The sequence below is a fragment of the Gorilla gorilla genome, chromosome 2 (genome assembly GCF_029281585.2).
Source record: "Gorilla gorilla gorilla isolate KB3781 chromosome 2, NHGRI_mGorGor1-v2.1_pri, whole genome shotgun sequence".
NCBI classification, from domain to species: domain Eukaryota; kingdom Metazoa; phylum Chordata; class Mammalia; order Primates; family Hominidae; genus Gorilla; species Gorilla gorilla.
In genome coordinates this window covers 73,317,454-73,344,434 of record NC_086017.1, presented here as the reverse complement: position 1 = coordinate 73,344,434, position 26,981 = coordinate 73,317,454, and the positions used below count along the sequence as shown (strand labels likewise).

Below are 26,981 nucleotides of genomic sequence, written 5' to 3'. Positions count from 1 at the left end.
TCTATGGATTATACCTTTACATATATCCTAAATTATTCCAGTTTTCTCTCTCTGAACCACTAAAACCTGAATTAAGCCACCATCAACTGTTGCCTAGATTATCTGTAACCACCATTTAACTGGTCTCCTCATTCCACCAAAAAAATTTTTTTTTCACATAGCAGCTAAAATAATTATTAAAATATGTAAATCAGATCATGGCACTTCTGTAGCTTTTGTTTTTTTTTTTAAATTTTTTATTCTTTTTTTTTTTTTTAGAGGTGAGGTCCCACTATGTTGCCCAGGCTGGTCTTGAACTCCTGGGCACAAGCGATCCTCCTGCTTCAGCCTCCCAAAGTGCTCAGATTACAGGTGTGAGCCACCATGGCTGGCCTACTTCTGTAGTTGTAAGTAAAAGATGCCCCTTTCATCTAGAAAAAAATTCACACGCCTTATCGGGTCCACGAGGCCGTGTCTGATACTGGCTCCTCCCTGCCTCACTGCATCACACTCTGCACTTACGCACTGTGTTCTCGCCACACTAGTCTTCCTTCTGTTCCTTTACACCAGGCCTCTTCCCGCCTTTGCTCCTGCTGTTCCATCTGTAAGACTCTCTTCTCCAGATCTTTGCAATCGTTCATCTTTCTTGCTATTCAGGTCTCTGCTCAATGTCTCCTCATAAAAGGGATCTCTTTGCCTACGTTTCCCCAGTTATTCATCACATCACTCTGTTTGATTTTTGTCATGGTACCTATTTTAATCTGACACAGTCTTGGTCTCTTGCTCGTTTGCTTGTTTATTTTCTCCCTTCCTTCCTCCCACTACAACATGAAGCTCCATGAGAAGGCCCCAATCAATCTTGCTCTCCACTGGATTCCCGGCACCAAGAACAGCTCCTGGCACAGTGCAGGCATTCAAAAAATGTTCTCAATGAATGAACGAGTCTTTTTGCCAGGAACCATTCATAAATTATTGACTGGCTGATAAATTAGTGCCTACCTCCCATCCAATTAGCTAAGATGGTGGTGCCCTTAGATCGCAAACATAGCTAAAGATGCACTAGTCCTGTTGCTGAGGGCAAGCACCCTATCCTCATCTGGTTACACACTTGACACAGATGTACTGACCAAATGAGTGAATGAACGAGGGCTCAAAAGTTCAACACATCTCTGAGTATTTCTGCTGATGTACAGTGAGACTTTGAAAGAAGAGCTGAGTGTACTTTTTTTTCTTACTCCCTGTATTTCTCTTCTAAAAAGCATTATAAAAAGCACCAGAGACACACTGTTTATCTGGCTAGCAGCATTTGGTTGAAAATTGAAGTGATTTTTAAAACTACAGAAACATAGTCATCTGGCACCAGTGATGAGCCTGAGTTAGGGAGGAATTCACATTACATTTTCATTTAGTCTTGCACAACATAAGGAATTTACATTCATTTTCTTCTGTGCCACTGTTTGTTCCCATACGGAATATTTATGCTTTACTTTTAAAAAATCTGTATAAAGGAAACACTAAGCTTTATCAGTCTTTAAAGAATATTCACTCTGCAGAGCGACTGAATTCCATCTCTAAAGACCATGGTAATCAGAGCAGTAATTTCAGATTTGGAAATGGCAAAGTTTGTGTCAAAGATGGTGGTTCACATTGACAAGAAAAAAAAACAGCAACACCCCACAACATATATAATGGCATATTATCCATGGCATTTACTCTCTCTTGACAATTGTGATGACTTAGAAGAATATTGAAGGAACAAGTCCCTTCTCATTTTAGCAAGACATAAACTAAATCTAGAGATAAATAAGAATAAACTGTTTAAAATTAAACCTGAAGACAAACTCTTTCACCATACGTCGTATCTGTGAGGAAACAGGGACTAGAAAATGAGTTTTCTTTGTAAGTACTATGAAACAAACTCTTTTCAATGCCAACATTTAATGAGGGTTGTTAAGATGAGCACCATGATGTAAATTAATTCAATATACAAATTTTCAAAATGTTCGCTCACACTGTGTAAATATTAATTTGTTAATTTGGGCGATTTGTCATAGACTTCTTTGTCATTAGTAAAGATTAAGAGACCTTAATTCTAATTATCTGCAGTGTGACTCTGTGTGATGGTCATATTGAGTAAGGATTTCAGGAATATTTGTGCAAACTCCTGTACAACCGAGGACTTGCAGTGGGTGATGGATGAGCCATGGAAGGTCTCTGTGCCTTAACTTGATCAATATCAAGCTATTCTTAAAAAGGATGAAGCTCCATAAAAAAAGAGCCCATTCCCTTTTCATTTTTAAATTCCCTTCATTGCCAAGCATAGTGCCTGGTACCATACTGAAAGTGAGTTGCATCAGTTAGTAAATCAAAGGTATGCATTGAGGAATAATGACAATAAAACAACTGGGGGCAGGTGGACAAGAGATAAGGTGGGTATGCCAGTGATTAGATATAAAGAAATGTGAGCATATTCTTCTTAAATTTTTTTTGGCTAGAAATAAAGATGCCTAATAATTATGTAAAAAACTATTAATTCTCACTAAAGTAATTAAGTAAATGCATTTGTAGTATTCCATATTAGGAAGAATGGAGAAACAGGCACTTTCATATCTTCCTGATAGGCATATAAATTGTCTTTTGGAGAGGAATTTGGCAAAATCTATAAAAATTTAAGGTGTGTACACCTTTTGGCCCAGGGACTTACCTGACAAATGAGCTTACAAAATTATTTTAATTGTACCATTGTTTGTGATAGTGAAAAACCAAAATAACCTAACTGTCCACATAGGTAACTGGCATCATAAATTATGATATAGTCATGCAAGAAATTATAGTATAGCTATGAGGTCCAAAAAACAGGTGGTAGAGACATAAGGATTGACATGAAAATATATTTATAATTATTCTTTTTAATAAAAATGACTTGTAAAATAATATTTACATCAAAATTATAAAAATGAATGCATAAAAACAAAAGTTCTGAAATAACATACATCAAAACTTTTGTGGAGATTATCTCTGAGAAGTTACATTAAGAAGGATTTTAATATTCTAATTCATTTCTATATAATAGGATTTTTAAAAAATGAATACTTTTTTTTAAATAGCAGTTTTAGGCTCACAGAAAAATTGGGAGGAAAATACAAAGAGTTCCCATATAACCCCTCTCCTCCCCAGGCACAGTCTCCCCCGTTATCGACATTCTGCACAAAGGAGGTACATCTGTTGCAGTTAATGAACATATAGTGACATACCGTTATCATCCAAAGTCCACAGTTCATATCTGGGCTTACTCTTGATGCTGTACATTCTGTGGGCTTGGAGAAATTTATAATGACATGTATCCATCATTATAGTATTATACAGAGTAGTTTCACTGCCTTAAAAAAATCCTCTGTGCTCCAATTATTCATTCCTTCCACACCCCACATCTCCCTCAACCTTTGGCAACCACTGATCTTTTTACTGTCTCCATAGTTTTGCTAAAAGGATATTAGAACAGAACAAAAACAAAAAAAGTGCTACTTTTTCTAATAAAAAAGGATATTTTAAAATGTGGTTATAAACAACAGAAAATTTAACTGTTTTAGACCATAGAATGCAAGACGGTGGAAGAATAGTGGAAAGTGAACCCCCTGGTGCATGTACTAAAATAAAACACGTGTACAGAGATTGTTGAGCATAATTCATAGCTAATTTCTAAAGATGCCAAAAGGTAATCAAGCATACCTTGGAAGAAGCCCCAGCTCTGTACTTAGGAAAAGTGATTCTCTGCACTTTACACTTACTTCTTACATCACAGCATTGAGCCTAAAGAGATGATAACTAAAGATCCTTCATTGCAATCAAAGATGTTCAGGTTTTTTGATTAGTATCTGGGACCTCTCAGCTCATCTCCTTCTTCCCTCCACAATCCACCCCTTGTCAGGGAAAGGAGAATCGGCTATAGCATTCAACCCTTTGAATAGCTTTATTCTTAGAAAACTCTGTCGTTTGTGTGACTCCTTAACAGTGTCTAAGTGACAGCTGCTAGTTTGGCAAAGAATCTTTCAAAATGAAAAATGGGAAGTTCTACAAACTGTGTCACCAACAACTTATTTATTTCAAATTCTAGCCAGCTGCAAAAAGGAAAAAGAACAATCACTTCAGTTCCAGCCTAGAGTTGTTCTTCCTTCACAGTTTATTCTTGGACTCAGGAAATCTACTGGAAAATTAATGCCAGTGATTCTGAGTCCCAAGGAAAACAATATCTCTGAGAACCATTCGCTAAATTCCTCTTGACCTTCCTGGTTTGCCTGGTATGAGGAATAGGCTATAAATGTAGGAATGAGGAGGAAGTCTCTGCAATTGTGGGGACTTGTCAACTCAAGGGCATCATTGCTGCTCTTTACAGTATGGTGGTGAAGGGCATGGTCTTTGATGTGAGTCAGATCCAGACATTCTAAGTATGGCCTTGCCACTTATTAGCTATGTGACCTAGGGCAAGGCATTCAATCTCAGTGAGCCATAGTTTGCTCACCTGTCAAGTGGAGTTTAGAGTAGCTATCTCATAGAGGTGTTGTTAGCACTGATGGGTATAATATGTGTTATGTGATTTCCACTGTCCTGGTATATGGTAAACTTATCAATAGTGGCCTTTTTTGATGATAATAATGATATTGATGACAACGATGATGATGATGATCTTTGCCATATATATATGTGTATATATATATGTGCGTGTATATATATATGTGTGTGTGTGTGTGTATATATACGTATATATATATGTGTGTATATATATACGTATATATATATGTGTGTATATATATACGTATATATATGTGTGTATATATATACGTATATATATGTGTGTATATATATGTACGTATATATATATATGTATATATATATACACGTATATATATACAAAAGAATTAACATATCCACCCTACTTTTTGATCTCTACCTTCATTTGTATTTGGCTGAGGTGGAGAAGGCAACTAGCACTTCAGCCTTTTTTAAGGGGACATGCTCAAAAGCACATTGTTGGAGTGGGTGTGAAATTGCTACTGTTCACCTATTACTACCACATTTAAATTACCATTTGGTTTCTTTTCAAGTTTTTTGTTTTTCTTTCTAAGAGTAATATATGTCATAATAGAAAATTTGAAAATAACAAAAAATAAAAACATCCCTTTGTTTTTTATGGTACCTAAAACTTTTTTATTGTGTTAAGTATAATAAATAAGGTAATTGTTTGCTGAAATCAAAGTGTAATCCCAAATTAAAAAAAAAATCGATCAATGTTAAAACACAAAATATCAGTCTATTGGAAATCAAAGCTCTGTCTGATTCTCTTTAGGTCAGCAATTCTCCAATTTCCACAAGTCTAAGGCTTACTTGGGGATTATTTAAGATGCCAATCCTTGGGCTTTACCCAGATACTGATTAAATGTGTCTCTGGGGTAGGGTCTTGGAATCTCCATTTTTTTTTTTTTTTTTGAGACAGAGTCTTGCACTGTTGCCCAGGCTGGAGTGCAGTGGTGCGATCTCGGCTCACTGCAACCTCCGCCTTCTGGGTTCAAGTGATTCTCCTGCCTCAGCCTCCCAAGTAGCTGGGACTACAGGTGTGCACCACCATGCCTGGCTAATTTTTGTATTTTCAGTAGAGATGAGGTTTCACCATGTTGGCCAGGCTAGTCTTGAACTCCTGACCTCAAGTGATCCACCTGCTTCTGCCTCCCAAAGTGCTTGGATTACAGCAAGCAGTGTACCATGCCTGGCTGGAATCTCCATTTTAAATGAGCTTTCTACATGTTACCATGCAGGTAGGGGAGCTTTCAACCTATCATCGAGAGAGTCTAAAGTTCTGATCACATCCAGGGTCTCTGAATTCCCACAGTGGGATACTGGAAGGGGAATTAAGAATGTGAATCCTGGTTTTCCAGTTGTCACTTGATGACACTCCAAGCCCTGATGGTTTCATGTCTCGGCTCTGGCTGCCAGAGTATCTGACTAGCGAGTCAGTTTGAATACTTGCCAATCCTCTCTGTTTGAACCTCTCAGCCCTGGAGAATCTAAGTCCTCTCATGGCTCACAAAATGCCATTCTATTGGGGATGGGCTGGCATTGGGGAAGGAGAGGGAACACAGGTCTCCACCACTCAGTTGACACCAGCTTGACCCCATAAGGTATACCGTGGGACTTCCAGCCACCTGCTTGAGGGAACGCAAAGAATGTCCTAACATTTCTTTCTTTCAGGAATAGAAGGAAGCAGAGAGGGAGGTTAATGGGACCATGGTGCAGGCACCACACATTTTCAAGGCACATGACATAACATACAGATAAGAGTGGGCTGTTTCCTTCTGCCATTCCGAGGCTGTCACTACAGCTGGATTTTTTTGTCCTTTTCTAGGCAACTCAAAGTCAGTCTCTCTGTTTCTCTTTCCTATTCTAGGAAAGAAAACAGATGTAAGGAAAAAACTAGAACTTATTTTTATAACTTTGAAAACAGTAATGTTTGTATTCTTCTAGGGTGTAAAGCTTCTCCCTGGTAATGAGGTTCTTCCCACCACACTCCCCCATGCCTGCTCTGTAAAATTACACACAGTGAGACTGAGAACTACATAAAAGGCCCACTCAGCATACAATGATTTAATCTCTGCCGCTTGTCACTTCCCTATGGGAGCTCAACAGAAACAACAGCCTTGATTACATAACCTACAATCATTTTCAATAAGTGCCCCAATCCTGGTCTTTAAAAGACTGTTCAGATCTTACCTAAATAGAACAAGCTTCAGAGCAAGCCCTACGAGGTTCAAAGAGTCTTATATAAATTAATGCTTTGAGTCTTTACATTTCCCTCTGCTCTCCCTGGAGCAGCAGTGGCTGGGGCACTACCAGGGTTCCCGGCCAGGGTCAAGTTCTACTGTTCCTCTGTATTTTCATAGAATTAGAGGTCTAACTCTCTCTTAGGAAGCCTTAAATCCAGCTTTCTCAGTTTGTAGGAAACTGAGGTTCAGCAAGGGTTTCTGTGGTAGTCATCATCTGGTTGTTCTGATCCCATGCCCTACTCCTCCTGTGCTCTGGATCTCAGTCAGGGGCCTGATCCTGTCCACCTGGCTTCCAGTTACATTCAGCCATTAGGAAGCTCTGGTGGGAGACTGGAGGGTTAGAGCAAGGGAAAATCTAGGGGATGTCACCCCTTTCTCTTGTTGCTTTGGTGAACATCTTTCATAGTAGCTGCATCTCTTCCTTGGTTCCTGAACTCACTAGATGCCTCCTCTCACCATATTCTCAGCTTCTGATAGACAGGTTCCACCTTGGGCTCTAACAAGACCACTTCCTCTTATCGTGCCTCTTGCCTAGGAGTCAATACATTTTTGAAAAAAACAAAAAAGGGCAAGAGAGTAAACACTTTAGGCTTTATGAGTCAGGCAAAATTGAGGATAGTATTTTGTAAGTACTTATGTAGCATTTAAATCATACACATTTAGGCTGGGCATGGTGGTTCATGCCTGTAATCCCAGTACTTTGGGAGGCCGAGGGAGGCAGATCACTTGAGATCAGGAGTTCGAGAACAGCATGGCCAACATGGTGAAACCACATCTCTAGTAAAAATACAAAAATTAGCCGAGCATGGTGGTGTTTGCCTGTACTCCCAACTACTCGGGAGGCTGAGGCATGAGAATCACTTGAACCCAGGAGGTGGAGATTGCAGTAAGTCCAGATTGCACCACTGCCCTCCATCCTGGGTGACAGAGCAAGACTGTCTCAAAAAAAAATTATATATATGCATATACACATAAACCTTTAAAAGTGTAAAAGCCATTCTTCACCTGTGGGCCATATACAAACAGGTAGGGGGCCAGCCAGTTCTACTCAACAGATTTTCTTTGTCAATCTTTGCTCTACCCTTAGGGGTGTCTTCCCTCCCTTGCTTATCTTCAGATTGCCTTAAGGACCCTTTCCAAATCATCCAAACCCTGTGTAGCTAATTCTCTACATTAACTTTTTGTAATTGAACCACCTGGCATGAGCTCTTGTTTCCTGATTGGACCCCTACCGATTTGGGCAATGACTTGTTTAAAATCATATTCCATGAAGTGGGATTATTATCTACTTCATAAATTTCTTATTGCTTTCTGGTCTTCAGAAATATGTTCCCAAACACATCTCAATGGAATTGTGTAGATTCATCATTCAAGTCAAATCCGCTGGTTGTCTTCTTGTGTTTTGACTGCCGACACAGTGATGAAAAACTAGTGGCTCCACCTGTAACCCCCTCACTTTGGAAGGCTGAGGTGGGCAGATCACCTGAGGTCAGGAGTTCAAGACCAGCCTTGCCAACATGGTGAAACCCCATCTCTACTAAAAATATAAAAATTAGCTTAGTGTGATGGTGGCTGCCTGTAATCTCAGCTACTTGGGAGGCTGAGGCATGGAGAATCACTTTAACTAGGGAGGCAGAGGTTGCAGTGAGCTGAGATGGCACCACTGCTCTCCAGCCTGGGTAACAGAGTGAGACTCCATCTCAAACAAAACAAAACAACCCAAAAAACAAAAAACCTAGTGGGTCCAAGGGGTGCCCATGAACCAAAATCAGGAACAAGAAACTTAAAATATTAAAGTTGGTCCCTAGACTGTCCAACACTACTCAGCATCACTGAGAAAAGTGATGGAAAAACTAATGAACAGGACTGGACTATAGATGCACATTACCATTGGAAGTGGGGCATGGAAGACCACGCATGGCATGCTATATACCATGCCTTCCCTCTCTGCTGCCTCCACCCTGGGCCAACCCACCACTATCTTTTCCTTGGACGGCTGCAGCCACCTCCTTACTGGCCTTCTTGACTTCACCCCTTAAGTGAATTTACTTTCATTAGCCACAAGCAAGATCTTTTACAAACAAATTGTATGGCTCCTTTCCAATGCCTTCCCATTTCACTCAACATCAAATCCAGTTTCCTCGTATGAACCCACAGCACACTGCAGGATCCAGCCTCTGCCTCCTTTTTCAGCTTCATCTCCTGCACCTCTCCTCTTCCTCATTCCAATCCAGCAAAACTGGTTTCTTTGCTGGTTCTCAGACTCTCCCCATTCTCAGATTTCAGGCCTCTGCTCTTGTCCTTTGCTCTCCCTGGAATATACCCCTCAGACATCTTTGAGGCTCTCCCTCTCCTAATTCTTTCAGGTCTGCACTCAAATTTCATTTCACCAGCAAGGTTTTCCCCCAACCAGCTAATCTAAAATAGTACAGCTTCTCTCTTTATCCCTTAACCTTCCTAATTTCCTCTCAAGACTTTTACCATTACCTGATACCTACTGGGATTGCATCCCTGCCTCTTTGGTGTCTCATGTCACTCCCCGCTCCACTTAGGAGTCTCTCTTTATTCCCCCAGACTCCAGTCTTTTCTCTCTAAAGGCCATGCCCATGCTTTTCTCTTTGCTTAGAACATTCTAAGCGATGTTCATTCTGAGTGTGTATTATTTGATCCTCTCCACTCCCACTAATACTTATTTTACTTCTCTGCACAATATTCATTTTCTTCATAGAAATTACAACTGTAAAAATATGTACATGCTTATATGCATATATATGTATTTATTTATATTTCTCACTTCTTTGTCTTTCTCCCATCTCCAACTAATTGTAAATTTTGTGAGGGAAGCGGTCGTGTCTACCTCACCAACAAATACATACCAAGTGCCTATATAATTCAGGGCCTTATACACTGCAGGTGCTTAATAAAAAATTAATGAGAATAATTAAATTATACAGGATGGGGTCATTCACAGATCTAGGAAAAATGATTGAAGGGTCTCCTTATTGTATTAGAAGCTGTTGGTTGCCCACCCGTATCTCTCTTGTTCTCACATTTCCATATACAATGATGGCTTTCTAATGTCAGCATCCATGAATTTGCAAGAAGACTTTCTTCAGCTGTAGGCACATGCTAGTTCTGCTTGCAGCCCCAGGGAATTAACACCCCCAGGAGCAGCTTTTGGCCAGTAGCCAATAGGATTGGGGGTATAATTATCCAGCTGAACACTTGCCGGATGGATTTACTGTTGGGGCATGTCGCCCACAGTTTCCTAAAAATCTTAGGTGCCCCAGTTGCCAATGGTGGTATCTTGCCAATTAATCTACTTCTTTTTGGCTTTCTTCCCTTCCCTGTCTCATGTCCCCATTCCTCACCGGTGCTTCCGGGATCATCTTCCAAGAAAACTACTTGCACTCAAATCCTGGTCTCAATATGTGCTTTTGCAGAAACTCAAACTAAAATATCCATTCTACCCAATTCACCATCACCACTCTCCTTTTGGGGAAGTGTTGCAACAAAAGTGTTCCAATCTTGCAATTATACAGATTGAGAGGGGAACAGTGGGGTGGAGATGGGGTAGACTAATTTGTCATTCACTAACTTTTTTCATTTAACCCTTTTCATGCCAGCAGCCATGGCACATATTTGGATCATTTTCTGTGATCCCCAAGACATTCCCTACAAATGATAGCTCCTCTCTTTACTGCAGAAACTTCCAAACAGGACTGTCGTACTTGGTCTACAGCTGAATTCTGGTGCCAATTTCTTTCACTAGACTTCCTTAATAATAACAACAACAACAATGATAGCAACTCAGGGAACATTCAATGTGTGCCAGACTCTGTACTACACAACTAACTCATATTATCTAATTGAATGGCTGCAACCACACTATAAGGAAGGTACTGGTATTATTGCCTTTTTATAATAAGGAAGCTGAGGCCCAATAAGGTTATGGGCCCAGCATGCTTCCACTGCACAATTCACTACCAGTTAGGGGGTTATGTCTTGCCCATCCACTAGGCAGCAGAGTTTGGATTTGGCTAGAGATTCACCATTAGCCCTTTGGCCCCACCACCTCTAAGTCTCCCAAAGTCTGTGCCCCATAGCACCATCAGGTCTCATCACACACAAAATTTATTTTAAGGCAAAACCTTAGAATGAGATACTGTAGTTATAAAGTTTCTGAAATTTTAGGCAAAAAGAGTGAAACCCTTTGGTAATGAGAAACAATAAATGAATACTTAAATGTAATTGCAAGTGCAGCATTTCCTGAACACAAGATATAAAAAATTGCAGCCCTTCACACTTTTATTTTCCCCAAATTGGCTATTATGGTAAAAACCGAAAAAATAAAAAATGTTTCTCATCACTGCTCTTGGCTGCGCATCTTAGGGACAAAATTCTTTCTTCCTGGCAGAGCTAGCGTTACTAGATAATGGCCCAAACTCCACAGCTTTCCTGGCATCTACTTGCACCTGCCCCCGTGTTCCAAACAGGGGTGGGGGAAACGACAGAGCAAGTGGCTAGAGTCATGAGCGGGGGAATGGTGCTTATTCAGCCAGTGCCCAGCTGAGCAGCACTGGCTTTCCTTTCCTTCAATGTGGAACCTCTCGTTGAATTGAATTTCACAGATCACGAAGATCAGACTAAGCCTCAGTCTCCTACTCCACCGATGCCAACCTCCCAAGGATTATGCTAGTGCCACTAAGAGTTCTCCATTCTGTCACTTTGAGGGGGAGCTTTCATTCTCCCATTAGTTAAATTTTTTTAAAAAGTCTTAATAACAATACATCCTAGGGCAACCCAAATAAACATTAAATAGTTAAAAGCACGTTAATCAAGAGACAGTTAAATATGTGCACCCTTTAATGTTTTCATATAGGCAGAGGCAGGGTTGGGGAAGATCCCATTCTGGGTAAAATATAATAAACTGGCCATTTGTTTTCTCAAGGGTAATTTTGCTAATTAACCAGAATAAATGTCTTTTCTAGCACTCTAGTTGATTTTTAATTGCCCTTACTTGATAATGAAATAAAAATAGTAGCCAAAAGACAATGTATTGAATGTCAGGTCTTGTTTTAAGCATTATTTATATATATGTCTTATTTAATATTTATAACAATACTATAAAATAGGTAACATTGTTTCTGTTTCACAGATAAGGAACAGAAGTGATAAGCAATTTTCTCAATATCATACAGCTAATAAGTAGCTGAGTGGAGGATTTGAATCTATGTAGTCTGTCTCTAGAGTCCAAGCTACACTACATTGCTTCAGCTTTAACCGTGTAAAAAAGTTTGCGCAAGTGTGAAAAGAATATTTGATTCACTCATAATCTTGCCACCTAGAAATAAGTATGTTAACATTTTGACGCAGTGGTTATGACATAATCTTTATAAATATAACTAGTTTTTGTAGTTTACCCAAACCTTTGAGGAGAAAGGTTGTAAGTTTTATCACCAAATTTGGAGAATATATTTGGGATGGGCTGATCTAAAGTACAAACTATGTCTAACCAGATTTCATTTCAGAGGCCCCATGCAGCACCTCCAAAATCTCAGCCATCATCTGATTTTCAGAAAATCTGAAGCTGACATTGAAGGACACCCTACTATGACTGCCAACTGGGAAAAACCTATCATATATACTAAGATTCTTTGTATAAGATCTGAACTGAAAACCACAAGGGGAAGTATTGTGAACTGAAGTGACTGATTTCCAACCAAGCTATTTGTTTGTTTGTCTGTTTTTGAATGAGTAATACTATATAATATGATTTAGAGTGAGAAGAAGTAGGGATTTACTCTATCGATTGATCACTCAAGCAGTTGATCAATCTATCTACTCATCTATCTATCTTCTTTAAAGATGGTAATGTTCTCATGCAATGCCAGTGCCTTAGGTTGGACTTCTCAGAAGCAGCCCCTAAGATCAAGATTTGAGTGCAACTCCTTAGAGGATTCAGCTCTGAAAACACCAATAAGGCAATGGAGAAGTGAGACAGACAAAGTAAAAAAGATAATGAAAGGTGTGTTAATGATCAGGTTTGCACTGTGGGTGATTCTGTCCTGCTGGTGCCTCTGGGAAGTGGTATAGTACATGACTTAGTGTTATGCCACATGAGGGGTGAGAAAGTTGGGATTGTTATCCTCCAACTCACATTTGTCATTGGGTAAGGGCTGCTCCAGGAGACATTACTCCCCAGCATTTCTTGCCTGCCCTGCCTATAGACCAAACAGGTTCCAGTGGTGAGAGAAAGCCCTTTAACAGTCATAGGGACTTGTGGCTCGGCGTGGTGGCCCACACCCGTAATTCCAGCACTTTTGGGGGCCAAGGTAGGTGGATCATTTGAGGTCAGGAGTTTGAGATAAGCCTGGCCAACATGGTGAAACCCTGTCTCTACTAAAAATACAAAAATTAGCCAGGCATGGTGGTGCGTATCTGTAATCTCAGCTACTCAGAAAGCTGAGGCATGAGAATAAACAAAATTTATGAAGGACAATTTTGTTAATTATCTAGAACAGTGATTACTAATCTGATATGTAAAATAATGCTTAAAATTGACAGCAAACAATAATTTTATCTTGATGAGGTCTCAAGACATGGAAGTGACATAGCAACTACTTTATTTTTTATTGTAAATCTTCTGTTGTTCCCTATATTTAGTTGTTCTCAAATGAAGGAAGATTTTTACAAACTGAAAATCTTTTTTATTAGTTATTTGTTCAACCAAGGTCGTAAATTTATCATCATGTCATTCAATGAGCTGGTTACTTCCAAAAAATAAGAGGTGAGCACCTTCTCTATTAGAAGGTCATTAACAAACTTAGTCTCTTTCTTCACAAATATCATATCTTGAAGACTTAAGATAAGCAAATTAGGGTCCTTCAAAATTTGCACTGTATTGGTCTGTGAGAAAATATACTGAATTCTATTTTCCATTCCCCCACAGCTCGACACACTTTCTCTCCAACTGAAATGTCCCATGAAAGCTTTTCATAACCACCATTAACTCTATTCGATGGCTTTTTCTTGGTTTTTCACTCCTTTCTTTGAGGTACTCAATGCTGCTGAATGGTAGCATACATAAAGTTTTCTTTTTTATATTTTATTTTATTTCTGTTTTTATTTATTTTACTTTAAATTCTGGGATACATGTGCAGAAAGTTTTCTTACCTTCTGAAAAACCTGAACTTTCTGGGTCATCCAACTTCTTTTCCATTTGGTCTTCTCCTTTTGGTCTCTTTCAGTGACCCCTTTCATTCATTTTTTTACAAGAACAGGCATCCTCCATAGTTCCCGTTCTTTCTCTCTTGGTGACCTCTCTTCATCCAGATGTGACTTCACGATGATAACTCTTAAAGCTTCATTTTCAGTCTTCACCTCTCTCATCTTTTATAGGGTTTAACATGAAACTCCCTGATAGAGAATTCCCCTGTGCTTCTAACAAGCATCTCAAACTCTGCCTGATCAAATCCTAACTTGTACTCTCTACTTCAAAATAGATTTCCCTGTTATTTTCCTTTTGTCATCTTTAACTCCTTCTTCCTATTCAACTTATAAGGAATTCAAGGTCTTCTATAATCAGGGAAAAAAATGGCCTTTCTAATCTTATCACTTTTGTCCTTGATAAATTTTTGTTGTATTCACCATGCTCCAAACAGTCTGAACTTTGCTTTCTTCTTGTTTTTATTCAAATCACAAAATTTTAAAAGTCCAAAAGTTTAAATTTAATTTCTGTGTGATGTCAACAAAATTTTTCTCAGCCCAGTCTTCTCAATCAGTAAAATAGTAGCCTCCTTCACAGAGTCTGTGTAATGACTACATAATCTAATATATGTCAAGGTAGCTAGCACAGTGTTTGGCACATTGTACCCTTGCAATAAGTGTTTGCATGTCTGTTCATTCATTCATCATTCTGACCCTTCTCCATTGCCTTTGCCATGAAAATTTTTGTTCCTATAGCCCCCTAACCTCTGAACTCTGCCCTTCTCTATCTTTTATTCATGTATAAGTTCAAAATGTTACTTGGCATTCCTAGAGTAGGCTTTCTACAAATATATCAAATACCTTAAAATGAGAAACCCTACTTTCCACTTCTATGCATAAAGGAAGTACCAAAAATATGGAATCTAGAACTACTCTCCTCCTAGTTATCAAGTAAATTTCATACCAAATTTAGTATATTATTGCAGATGAGAAAACAGCTAAGTAATTGTTGTTCATTGTAATCACAAATAATAAGGAAGATAAGGTGACATGTGGTTTATTTCTATAACAATATGATACATTGCTGGATGTCAATTATTTCTGATAGGAATCAGGAACACATACATATGGTGCTGTAAAGGAGATATGCACTTCGGCATATTTATTAGAAGAAGCACATTATTACTTTGTGAGTTATCTAGAATTTTTAACACTGACATTATCTTACATCCTAAAATATGTGTCTGATAACTGGTTAAGTAGCTTCCTTTGATGTATCATTTACAAACTAATTGTTTTTGTTCAAATGACTTGAGTTTATTGTCCTTTTGCTCTTTGCAATACACTGAATAGTTAAAAGTTACTGAATGTTCTTACCTTATTTCTAAGATTATCATCAAGTCATTGGCATTGGCTTGTGACATTTTAGAAGAAAATAACTTTCTTAAGCATAAGCAATGCTTTTATAATCTCCTACTTCAAATCGCTGAGTTGTCTCAACAGCTGCTTCTTGCCATTCACCTTGAAAGTACAGATTTTTTTCACCTACTTCAATCCATTTGGAATTTCAGATGGGGTTCCTGTAAGTTATTTCTCTCCAGAAGCTGTGTCTTATCATTTCATCTCACTGGAAGCCATAGGATGACTCATTTTTAAAGAGCGTTTTTAAAATTACCAAGGTATCATATGCGTATTTTAATAAATTCAAATAATACTCAAGTATGTAGAGTTAAAAGTAAATGTATGACCTCTGCATACCAATCACACATCCTTCCCCAGAAGTAATCCCTGTTAACTGTTTGTCTGTATCCTTTCAGAATTTATATTTTACATATATATATATATGTACACACACATACATATAGGTGCATAAATTTAAAACTGTATTGTGTATTTACTATTATATTTTTTCTTAACATGCTGCTACTTACTTTCTCTTTAGTAATACATTTTAAACATCTTTCTATATCTGTACATTCACTTTTAAAACTTCTGCATAGGATATATGTAAATAATTCATTGAGCCTGCTTCCTGCTGATGGACATTCAGGTTTGTTTCAGTCTTTTATTATTAACAACACTGCAGTGCACATCATTACATGCCTATTACATGCATTACATGCATATATTTGTGTATTTATACGAACATTTTTTAGGTAGATACCTAGAAATGGTATTGCTGGATTAAATAGAATGTACATTTAAATCTTGATACCTACTTCCAGTTGTCCTCCAAAAAGGCTTTATCAATATACATTATTTCCAACCACATGTGAGAGTCTACATTTCTCTCCACCCTTTATAATGGTGGATATTATCACTTTTTACTTTTTAATTATTTATATTACCAGCATCTTGCTAACCGTACTTCTTCTGAAACAAATGTCTTCATAATAGTCTGTATAAATCCTGGCTTATTACTGAGATTTTCCCCATAATGGTACAGGTTATGAATATGTACATGGATAATGGTACATGTTAAAATATACAAATGTAAAATTGAAATTGCAACCCTAGTAAATTAAGCTGTTTTGGAATGGTGTGTATATCTCCTAGATGAACATTAATGGGGGCAAAAGTACAAGATATTCTGTAAAAGGAGATGGGCTAATACTGCTTCCTTAACAGTAGACAGTAAATGTAAGATGTGGTAAGCAAAGTGGCAAATGATTTCTTGCTAAATCCTAGAACAGTGGTTTTAAAATTGTTTCTAGGAGACCTAGGGCTCCCAGGAGATCTTACAGGGGCTGTACGGTGGGGAGTGGGCAAGGTGTGTGGCAGGGAGAAGGTTGAGGAGGACTGGCTGGGGGCATTAAGTTCCCTTCTTCTCCTGCTCCAACTTTCTCAGTGACTCATGTCTATTTTATACATGGAGCTTCTGAGTGAGATAATGTTAGAAAGAAAAGCTGTGCTACTAAAAAATATAATGATTAACTATATTTGTTTCAGAACCCAGGTAAAAATCTTTTAAATGAGGGGGCTGCTATAGATGGCAATACATTTTGATCTAATTTCTCTAGTTGCCTTTCACTGAGCCAATCATTTGAATTTGTAGTCTTGGGAAGAAATTAAAGAAGCCCAGTGCAGGAAACTGTGCTTGAAGTGTCTTCTCACATTGTATCCTTAAGCAGGGATTTTATGAAATTAGATATTACCCTGCTCTCCACCGCCACACCAGCTCAGGCACTCTTCTAGTTCAGATAGGTCTCTTGATTACTCTCCTCCAGTTTGAGGAAAAGACTGAGAGTCCTGGGCTCTGGTAATTCGATGTTTAGGGACTTGCTGACTTAAATCTTGAGAGACTGACTTTTAAGTTACCTGCTCCTGCCACATCTCTTAGTGGGAAATCACTGTAGAAGCCATGCCGAGCTTATGATTTCATGTATAATGTTACCAAGCATCCCAGCCCTGCTGCCCGGCCATTGGCAGTTTTCATCTCCTGTCCTAGATCCTGCATGTTAATCTGAAAGCATGCGTTGGCTTGGCCACTCTCCTCCAGAAGCCAATGGGTTGGTCCAGAGCTTTCAGAAGTCAAGCACTTGCATGTCCACTTCCACCAGCACAGCACAACACTTTGTACTAAATTTCCAAGGATTACGTGCTTAATATTTCTGAGCTTTCTACTCTTTTATTAGTTAGTTAGGAGAGTATCTACTTGAGCAAGGTATTTGCAACTTTTGTCAGCTCTACTCCTAAAAACTATTAAGAATATTGGTATCAATGCTACGTCTCTATGATGATTCATCACCTATGAACTGAGTCATCTTTGTCTTAGACTAGGAACAGTTCACTTTATATGTATATATATATATACACACACACACATATATATACACTTAATATATAAATATTAAGGATGTGTTCCATAGTATACAGATCCTCTCTGATACTCAGTGAAAAAGAAGTTTCTACAGTCAAATGTATTTGGGAAACAATCTGTCATTCTTGTTGATTCAAAATGTGCATTAGAAAGGCACAGTGCTAAAAATATTTCTTGAATTTATTTGATCATATTTTAAAATTACTTCTCCAATCTCCCTTTCTTTTTCCCTCCCTCCTTCTCTTTGTAGCAAGTATTTTTTCTTTTTTTCTTTTTTTCGAGGAGAGTCAGTTCTGTCTTGAAGGCACAACTCATAAATCCTCCCAGTACCCACACTAGGTGGTGAGTGGGCACTGTGTTTGGGCATTCCGTGGGTGCAGGCAGAATACTTTCTGTTTACCCAGAAATCCCTGGAAGACTGCATTTTTTCTGAGACAAAGCACAGAAGAAAGAAAGAACCCCCTGTGAGGCTAGCAAGCATGAACCACCATTCCCTACCTGAATGGGTAGGCAAACGCTATGTCGATGCTGAGGTTACTTTCTGTCTTGTTGACGCAGTCCACACTCAGCCGCAGGCCTCCGGAATAGCCACCGCATGTTGCAAATGCAAAGATTGCAAAAAGCTGTGGAGAACAATTAAACAAATAGAAGGCAGTTATTAGGATGATGTTGCTCTAATGAGATATATCAAAAGGAGCTTAATGTCTGGATTGAGGGAAGTTATGGTCCTTCTGAAGAAGAGCATTGCACTTGGTTCAGCTGTAAGATGAAGGTAGAATGGAGTGAGGACAGGGGACGTGGTGTCTAAAATAATTGTCTGGCAAGTGAAAGAAATGTGGCTTGGAGAATAATTAAAGGCAAAGCCAAAATAGCTGTGTTTGAGTGTGTAAAGAGCTGTCATGTCTCAGAGGGGAGAGGCATAATCCCATAGTCAAAGGCCTGGAAAGCACTACACCAACTAGTTAATAATGGATGTCTCCAGGTAGGAAGATGTGGGGGTGTATCCTTGTTTTCTTCTCTTTGTTTGTCTGTATTTTCTACCATAAATATGATTTGTCTTTTGGAATAATATACATCAATATTTCAAAGTCATGGTCGGAGAATTCTAGAGCTGAGTTTGAGGAAGAGTAGGTGAGTTTCTAAGAGGTGCTATTTTAGAGCACAAGATCTCAGTATATTTCAGCTTCCAACTTTCACTGGTGGTTACATCTCTGTGTTGGTTGCTGTTTCTAAGTCAACTATTAAAAGTTTCAACAGTTAATGTCATGGTCTATCCTGGTGTAGAATGTGAATCTGTGGGGTACCAGGCACCAATAATTAGGAGCAGGGACTCTGAGAAGTCTCCTAGAAAGAAGAGACACTTGGAAGACAGGATGGCCTAAGAGGGGACATAAGCAAATGCTAAAGTTTGTTCATTTCATAATTTGGCTAAGCTCAAAGAATTTCTTGCTCATTTCTAAAGGAAGTCGATCAAATGCACCTAACACTAACAGGCTGCAGTATTCCAATTTATCTTAACTTTGGAATTCAGCTTCTTACAATAGTTTGGGGTCACTACTGGAAACACCAGCTCATTTTGCATAGTGAGAGGAGTTATTGTACAGAAGTCAACTGGGTTCAAGGGCTCTGGAATGTGACCTTGGGAAAGCTGCTTAATTTCCTCATGCCTTGATTTCCTCACTGAAAAATAGCATTGATGTTAACTCTTCTGGGTCATTTTGCTATTTGCGGTGTGACACAGACAGTTCTGTGGACAAGAAGGCTGCTGGAGCTGGCAAGATCACCAGGTCTTTCCAGAAAGTTCAGAAGGTGAAATGAATATTATCTATAACTCCTGCCACCTCAATCTTAATCAAGGGTAGAAAAAAAGCCTCAGAATTGTTTTGTCTCAATTGGCCATTTATCTTTAATAGAAAAAGATTGGCTGACGATAACAAGGCATTGTGAAACCTTCACAGGCAAAGCAATATTTTGTGAGTCACGTGTGTGTGTGTGTGTGTGTGCGCGCGCGTGTGTGTGTGTGCGCATGTGCGTGGCAGTTTTAAGTGACTAGTTTTTAAAATCTGTATTTTTAAAATGGAAAGAACTTGACCAAAAGATATAAGGATTGTAGTAAGAGTAAAATGTGTTAATATGTGGAAAGAATTTAGAACAGGTCCTGGCAATGCGTAAGCTCTCAATCAATGTTAACAAATATTACTGTAAATAGCAGATGCTCCTTAATAAGATGTTCCAGGCCATAAAATAGGAAATTTAGGCTTAATCCCTAGCCAAATCTGTCTGGCTGTCTGCCCCAGTGAGCCAACATCCAAGCAGTCCAGAAAAACTGATCTTTTTAACTTTGTTAGCTTTCGTTGCACAGGATTTGATGAAGCATTCAGAAGCTATTCTAGGTCGCTCCACAATCTAGGGTTGAGACACAGAATGCTGAAGCTGAAGGGAACCCCATCTTTAGGCCCCTGGTGTGGACTTTCTTACTCCTCATGACCAAATGCTCTCTTCCTGTAAGCAATTAGTATTAGTAGTATTAATAGAAATAAAGAGAAAGTGATTTTAATGGTTCAATGCTTAATTCTAGTTTTCATCAGCCAACACTGGATGTCCCAACCCTTTGGGCCACGTCAAGATAGCGTCTTTGGTAAGAAAGAATGGAATGATGGAGTCCAAAGCCCCATGCTGTGGCAATGGAGCTAGCCGTTTGTGTCTCCAAGTTTCCTCATCCGTAAAACAGGGGTAACCCCTATGTCTCTCTGAATCGCTGAGAAGACTAAGTGAGACGGAACATGTATTTACATGCTACCCTCTTCCAATTCATGCAGAGATTTGTGTGATATTTATATTTCTCTGGGGGCAGGAGTCCTAAGTGTGTGATAGGCAATTGTGCACATAAAAGTAAGAAGGGATTGTACATTGTGACCATTTCAAAGTGCCTACTATGGGCCAAGCATTGTGTCCAGCACGTAACATACATGGTCGTATTTCCTAGTGGCAACAATGTTGTGAGGCATGTGTGCATGAAGCTTAATATTCCTATAGGAAAGATATGGTAGAATAACATAATTGTTTCAAAATGCTTCATTCAAAAAAATCCTTGAGACATTAAAATGTAACAAATTGGAATTGAAGGATATAAAAACAAATCTTGTCCATTTCAGTGCTTAATAGCTATAAAGAAACTACCTTGGCTTTTCATCTTATATTAAGTGCTTTATATACAGTAAGGTATTATTAATACCATCTTATAATAAACTTAAGAAGGAATGATAGTTATGTATTTAACTAGTTCAAAATGTTAGATACATGGAAAAGAGGTGTCATGACTATTGAAACCACATACACCGCAATTTTTTCTTTTTACTTCTCTTGAGCTCTGAAAACACAAGGCATTGTAATCGAGTTAAATATGATACCTATGAGCTTTCAGGTTACATTTCTCCCTTCCCCATAGTCCTCACTGCTGTAAGGTACATAGATGTACTCTGATCAACAAACAGGCTGAGGCAGACATCCAGGCCTGCATGACTTAGCAAGTTTAGAGTGCAGGCGCATACTCCACTAGTTATATACCCTAGCTGTGTAAGCTCATACTTGGCTCAAAGCCGCTATTGTCTGGAAAAGGTATAACTGCCCTGCTGACATGCTCTTGGGCCCAACATGGCTCTTGTGCAGGTGCAGGCACCCAGAGAAAAAGTGAAGCTACTGATCCCTGTAAGGGAGAATGACTATCTGGCAGATGGACAGTGGGGAGCCGGCACGTGGCTCGGCTTGCTTGTGCCCAGAAAAAGAGTTATGCTGCTAACCCTAGAGCTGGCCTTGCAGGCTGGCCGTGCAGCTGTGCATGGGAGCCGGCTGCTGGGAGGAGCCGCAGAGCCAGAGCAGACAGTCGAGATAAAGGTGTAAGTAAGCTGCTGACGAGTGAGCTGCTGAATAAAGCCATGTCTCATTTACCTGCTGTCTCTCAAGTGTTCCTCCAGCTCCCTGCCCTATGTCTACCCACTCCCCTCTGCCCTTAGCTGGGGCTGGAACCTGACCTTGAGCGTGACACTTGGCATAGTCATGGACCTAACAATTGGCGATGAGGATGAGATGAGGTGAGTGAGTCTTCAGCCCCTGAGGGCTCTTGAATTGGCTTTGTGGCCACAGCATGAGCTGTGATACGTGGTGGCTGCCATGCTGTGAGGATGAGCCCTGGTGGAAGCATGGGAGGCAGTGGACAGGTCCCCCGCGAGTGTGGAAAAGGCGCTGAAGCACCCGGAAGTGCACGGCACTGAGAAAAAGAGTGTGCCTTTGCCGGTAGAGTCAGATGGGCATTTGTGACTGTGCTGTAGGAAGTGCATGTCCAGTCCCTGCAGGACAAGTGCAGGGAGGAAGAGGAACCTCTGCTGTGGGCTTACCCAGTGATCCACCAGAAAATTGAGCTTGAACAGCTGTTGGGTGTTCAAGCCCAAGGGTGAGCCCAGGGATTCCCTACCATGGTGAAACACATTTCCTATGGTTGCTGTGTCTCTGCTGAGTTGTGAGAGTTAAGCAAGTAATGTCGGCAGTCACGTACAGACTTAGTGAAAGTCATTTGAGAGAAGGACATTGCTGCGGAACCTGGTCCTGCCTGAGCATTCCAGTTCACAGATTGCCTGCTGCAGTCAGGTGGAATTATAAAGCCTTTTCTGTTTGATAAGAGACTGGCTGAGATGCCCAGCTTGGGGGGCCCTGGATGACCAGAGCCACATGTGAACTTGGCAATCCACTGGTCCCTGCGCCTGGATAAGTTTCCAGGCAAGGCTGCATAGATAGCTATGAAAGCTGGTCAGTGAAAGTGAAACCTGTGTCCTTGCACCTTGGCATCAGCTGCTTGACTCCCCATTTGTGCACTGTGTATGTCTCTCCCATACCTGAAAATGTTCTGGGGGTGGATGTTTTACATGGCTTGTAGCTGTGCCATCTGTCACAGACTTGATGGACCGTGTGAAAACAGAACTGGGATTGTGTCACTATGTGCTGGACTTGACCAGTGCATTTTTCTCCATTGACATAGCTCCAGAGGGCCAGGAACAGTTCGTCTTCATGGGAGGGCAAATCGCAGTGTTGCTGCAGGGTATATGTATAGCCCTACCATGTGTCATGATCTTATTGATGATGTTATGTTAACCTCTGATTCTCTTGCAGATTTAGAAGCGGCAATGCCTCACTTGCCTGGGATTGGGATGATAAGACTGAGGCAGCCTTTCTGGCCAGGGGTGCCCATTTAAACTTAATGTGCATGTGACCACAGATAGTTTCAGTTAGGGCTTATAGCAGTGCATGGAGTGCCTGAGACTGCCAATAGGCTTTTGGTCCTAGCTGTGGAAGGGAGCTGAGCTCCAGTATTCCTTAACAGAGAAGTAGTTAGTAATAGCGGGATGGGTGCATTCATGGGTAATGACCCCCACCCTCCCCAGACTGGAAAAGCAGTTAGTAACTGCATATGCTGCCCTTCAGCCTTGTGAGAGCATGGCAGGGTGGGTTACAATCATTGTGTGGATGATTTACCCTATAGCGGGATGGGTGCATTCATGGGTAACAACTTCCCAGATTGGGACGGCACAGACATCCAGTTTAGTGAAGTGGGGTGCCTACTTGGAACAGCGGAGTATGCTGAGTACAAGTCCCTTAGCAGCAGAATTACAAGAAGCCTTAGTACCTGTAGTCCTAATGCAAGATAAGGCCATGGGGCCTGAGGCAACCCTAGACCCTGAGCCTTCACTGTTAGGAAAGGCGTCCTCCCATTCCTAATAGGGCATGGTATACAGATGAGTCTAGCCAAGGTGCTACTGCTGCCTGGACTGTTGTCGCGGTCCAGCCTAGTACTGACACCATATGGTTTGAAACCAGGTGTAGGCGAAGTAGTTATTGAGCTGAACTCAGGGCAGTGTGAATGGTAATCACCAAGGAGGTGACACCTATGGTAATCTGCGCCAATAGCTGGGCAGCTCACTGAAGCTTATGTGTCAGGCTCATGTGTCAAGTCTATGTGTAGGTATCAGGCCTGTATGCCCAGAGCTTATATGTATAACCTGTGCTTCCAAGGCCTATGTCTCATTCAGCCTAGGGGGTGGAGTGTAAGGTACATGGATGTGCTTTGGTCAAGGAACAGGCCGAAGCAGACATCCAGGCCTGCATGACTCAGCAAGTTTACGGCACAGGTGCACACTCCACTTGTTATATAACCTGTTTGTGTAAGCTTATACTTGGCTCAAAGCCACTATTGCCTGGAAAAGACATAACTGCCCTGCTGGCACTGTGCTCTTGGGCCCACCATGGCTCTTGTGCAGATGCTGGTGCCCAGAGACAGTGAAGCTACTGACCCCTGCAAGGGAGAATGACCGTCTGGCAGACAGACCAGGGGGAGCCAGGACACAGCTCAGCTTGCTGGTGCCCTGAGGGAGGAAAAGTTAAGGTGCTAACCCTAGAGCTGACCTTGCAGGCTGGCCATGCAGCTGTGCATGCGAGCCAGCTGCTTAGACGAGCTGAAGAGCCAGAGCAGGCAGCCGAGATAAAGGTGTGAGTAAGCTGCTGATGAGAGAGCTGCTGAATAAAGCCATGTCTCATTTACCTGCTATCTCTCAAGTGCTCTTCTAGCTCCCTGCCTCACATCCACCCACTCCCCTCTGCCCTCAGCTGGGGCAGGAACCTGACCCTGAGCATGACAACTGCTTAAAGGGAAATCATACTATATGATTGGTATTAAATTCACATGAGTTTGGTGAGGATTGAACATACGATGTCTGTATAACACTGGAAGAGTCAGATCCTTCTGTATTTTGGAGCGTGAAATCAACTCCTCCAGAGAAAATCAGCCAGTGGCCTGGTCCTGTAATTGGAATACATCAAGACACAGTGAGGAGAGGGGACTGGAGGCTCTCCAGGGGCCTGAGATTCTCTAGGTGTTGCCTTGAAAGAGTGGGAAGGGACTTCAGAAATCTTCCCACTGATTCCCCTCCCAGTTACTCACCCAACCATTCCTCCTTACATGGGGGAGCAGAGCAGTTCTGGGGTGAGGCAGACCTAAGCTTGAGCCCATTTCCTAGCTGTGTGACACCGGGCAAATCACTTCACTTCTCTAAACCTCAGTTCCCACATGTACCAAATCAAGACTAACATGCTTCAATCATTGGATGTTTAATGACAGATTTGCTATGTGCCAGCTGTTGGGGAACAGAAAAATTAAATAGTCACAGAAAATACAAGGATAAGGAAGTTTCCCACCCACCATGGGGCTTAATGCTAGATGTGGGAGACACAATCAAAAAGCACATACAAATAAAATAATCTCAAATTGTGTTTCACGTTTTGAGGGGAGTTATTTCTGGACAGGAGGTTATACCTGGGGGGGTGTTACATTTAAGCTAAGACCTGGAAGATGAGTGAGAGGAAGCCCCGCAAAAAATGAGAGTTGAAAGTAGGATCCTGGGTCTCTAGACTTCCCAAGTTAGGATTCTAATTAGCTCTATGGTTGGGGGAAGAATGATGTTTTTTTGCCACATCGGTAAGAGTTGATTCTCAAATGGTCCAGTCTTCTTCACCCAGAAATGCACCATGGGTGCTTTGGTGACCTGAGGTTCTCCATGTTTCTCCTGAGTGTCTCATAATCACATTATCTGGAAGCTCATTACCAAAGCAGAGTAGGTGATTTGTCCTTTTTCTCTTTCTTTCCTTCCTTCTTCTCTCCCTCCCTCCCTTCCTTCCTTCTTCTCTCCCTCCTTTCCTTCCTTCCTTCCCTTGGCTTCCCTCCTTCCTTCCTTCCCTTCCTTCCTTTGCTTCCCTCCCTTCCCTTCCTTCCCTCCCTCCCTTCCTTCCTTCCTTCTTCTCTCCCTCCTTTCCTTCCTTCCTTCCCTTCCCTTCCCTCCTTCCTTCCTTGCCTTCCTTCCCTTGCTTCCCTCCCTTCCCTTCCCTCCCTCCCTCCCTCCCTCCCTTCCTTCCTTCCTTCCTTCCTTCCTTCCTCCCTCCCCCCCCTTCCTCCCTCCCTCCCTTCCTCTATTCTTCCTTCCTTCCTCTCTCTCTCCTTCTCTTTCTTCCTCCCTACCTTTCTTCCACTTTTTATGCTTGGTGGGGTGGAAGAATTTAGAAGGAGGACCTTGGAAGACATAAAGAGACATGGTATTCCTTGCTTGACCACTGATGCTCGAGAGGCCATTAATGCTAGCAGCTAAGAAGGCTTGTCTTGCAGATGCTCAGTTCTGCAAAACTAAGTGCAATTCCTAATGTAGACAATTTCCCCTTTGGAGAGACAGAAAAGATAGAATAACTTTCTGTTATATAGCCAGGATGGAATGAAAACTGGGGGTGAGACCTGGAAGGCTAAGGAGTGAGAAAAGCCTGAGGGGACAATGTGAGGGGGTTGGTGTAGAAATAAGTGAGATAGAGGAACTAGAGAGACAGATCTCCATTTGAGGATGACTCTGTAATACTATAAGCAAGTTGATGAGAGATGTAAAGACATGGTGGTGTGTGCGCGCTATGCTCTTCAAATTCTAGGCTCCACACATCTATCTTCAGCCAGCACAGTGCCTTCTTTCTGTTAATGTGGTGCACTAGCTCACCTTACCAGACATTGAAGGTGTAACCCAGGGGCAAAAGTCCATTTACCCATTCAAGTAGAATTATAAAACCTCTGTATTCCCATCTTTTCTTAAGCTCCTGATACTCCTCAAACAAAGTAGACACCTCACCCTCCAGCACATTCTAATATAATCAATATCATAACCACTGGCCCAATCATTCACCTCCCTTGAGTTCAGGAGACCAAAATAAATCACCTGCAATGAACTCTCATTTCACTACTGTCTTAGATGATCTACGGCTCTGTTCCTTACAAAAAATTACTCTCAAAATTGACAGGATCAGCCAACAGAGAATCCCCTTCTATGCAGCCTGATTAGAAATGCATTTAGGTGGAACAGAACAAAATTGTCCTGTGTTTTCTAGCTTAATAGTCATCCATAAACCAAAATCACCCATAGCAGTAACGATATCTTTGCAGTTAGTGACATCAAAGGTTTTCCCCTGGGAAAAGGGCAAGCAGCTCAATCCTTGTGTGCTAATAGAACCACACACGGAATATCAATGAAAGATGATATTAATCCTTCTGGTTAATTTGCAAGTCATAGTTAAATGCAATAGGT

The 26,981-nt window shown here is 40.8% G+C and overlaps 1 protein-coding gene across 2 annotated transcripts in view; it reads right to left on the bottom strand.

Moving 5' to 3' along the window:
- The window catches only part of SYNPR (synaptoporin), a 338,589-nt gene that overhangs the window by 114,237 nt on the left and 197,371 nt on the right, over positions 1-26,981 (bottom strand). For both annotated transcript variants that reach the window (XM_004035840.4, XM_004035839.5), the window contains one exon: positions 18,322-18,446. In XM_004035840.4, coding sequence (XP_004035888.3) covers positions 18,322-18,446 — 125 coding nt within the window. The remainder of the gene's footprint in view (positions 1-18,321; positions 18,447-26,981) is intronic.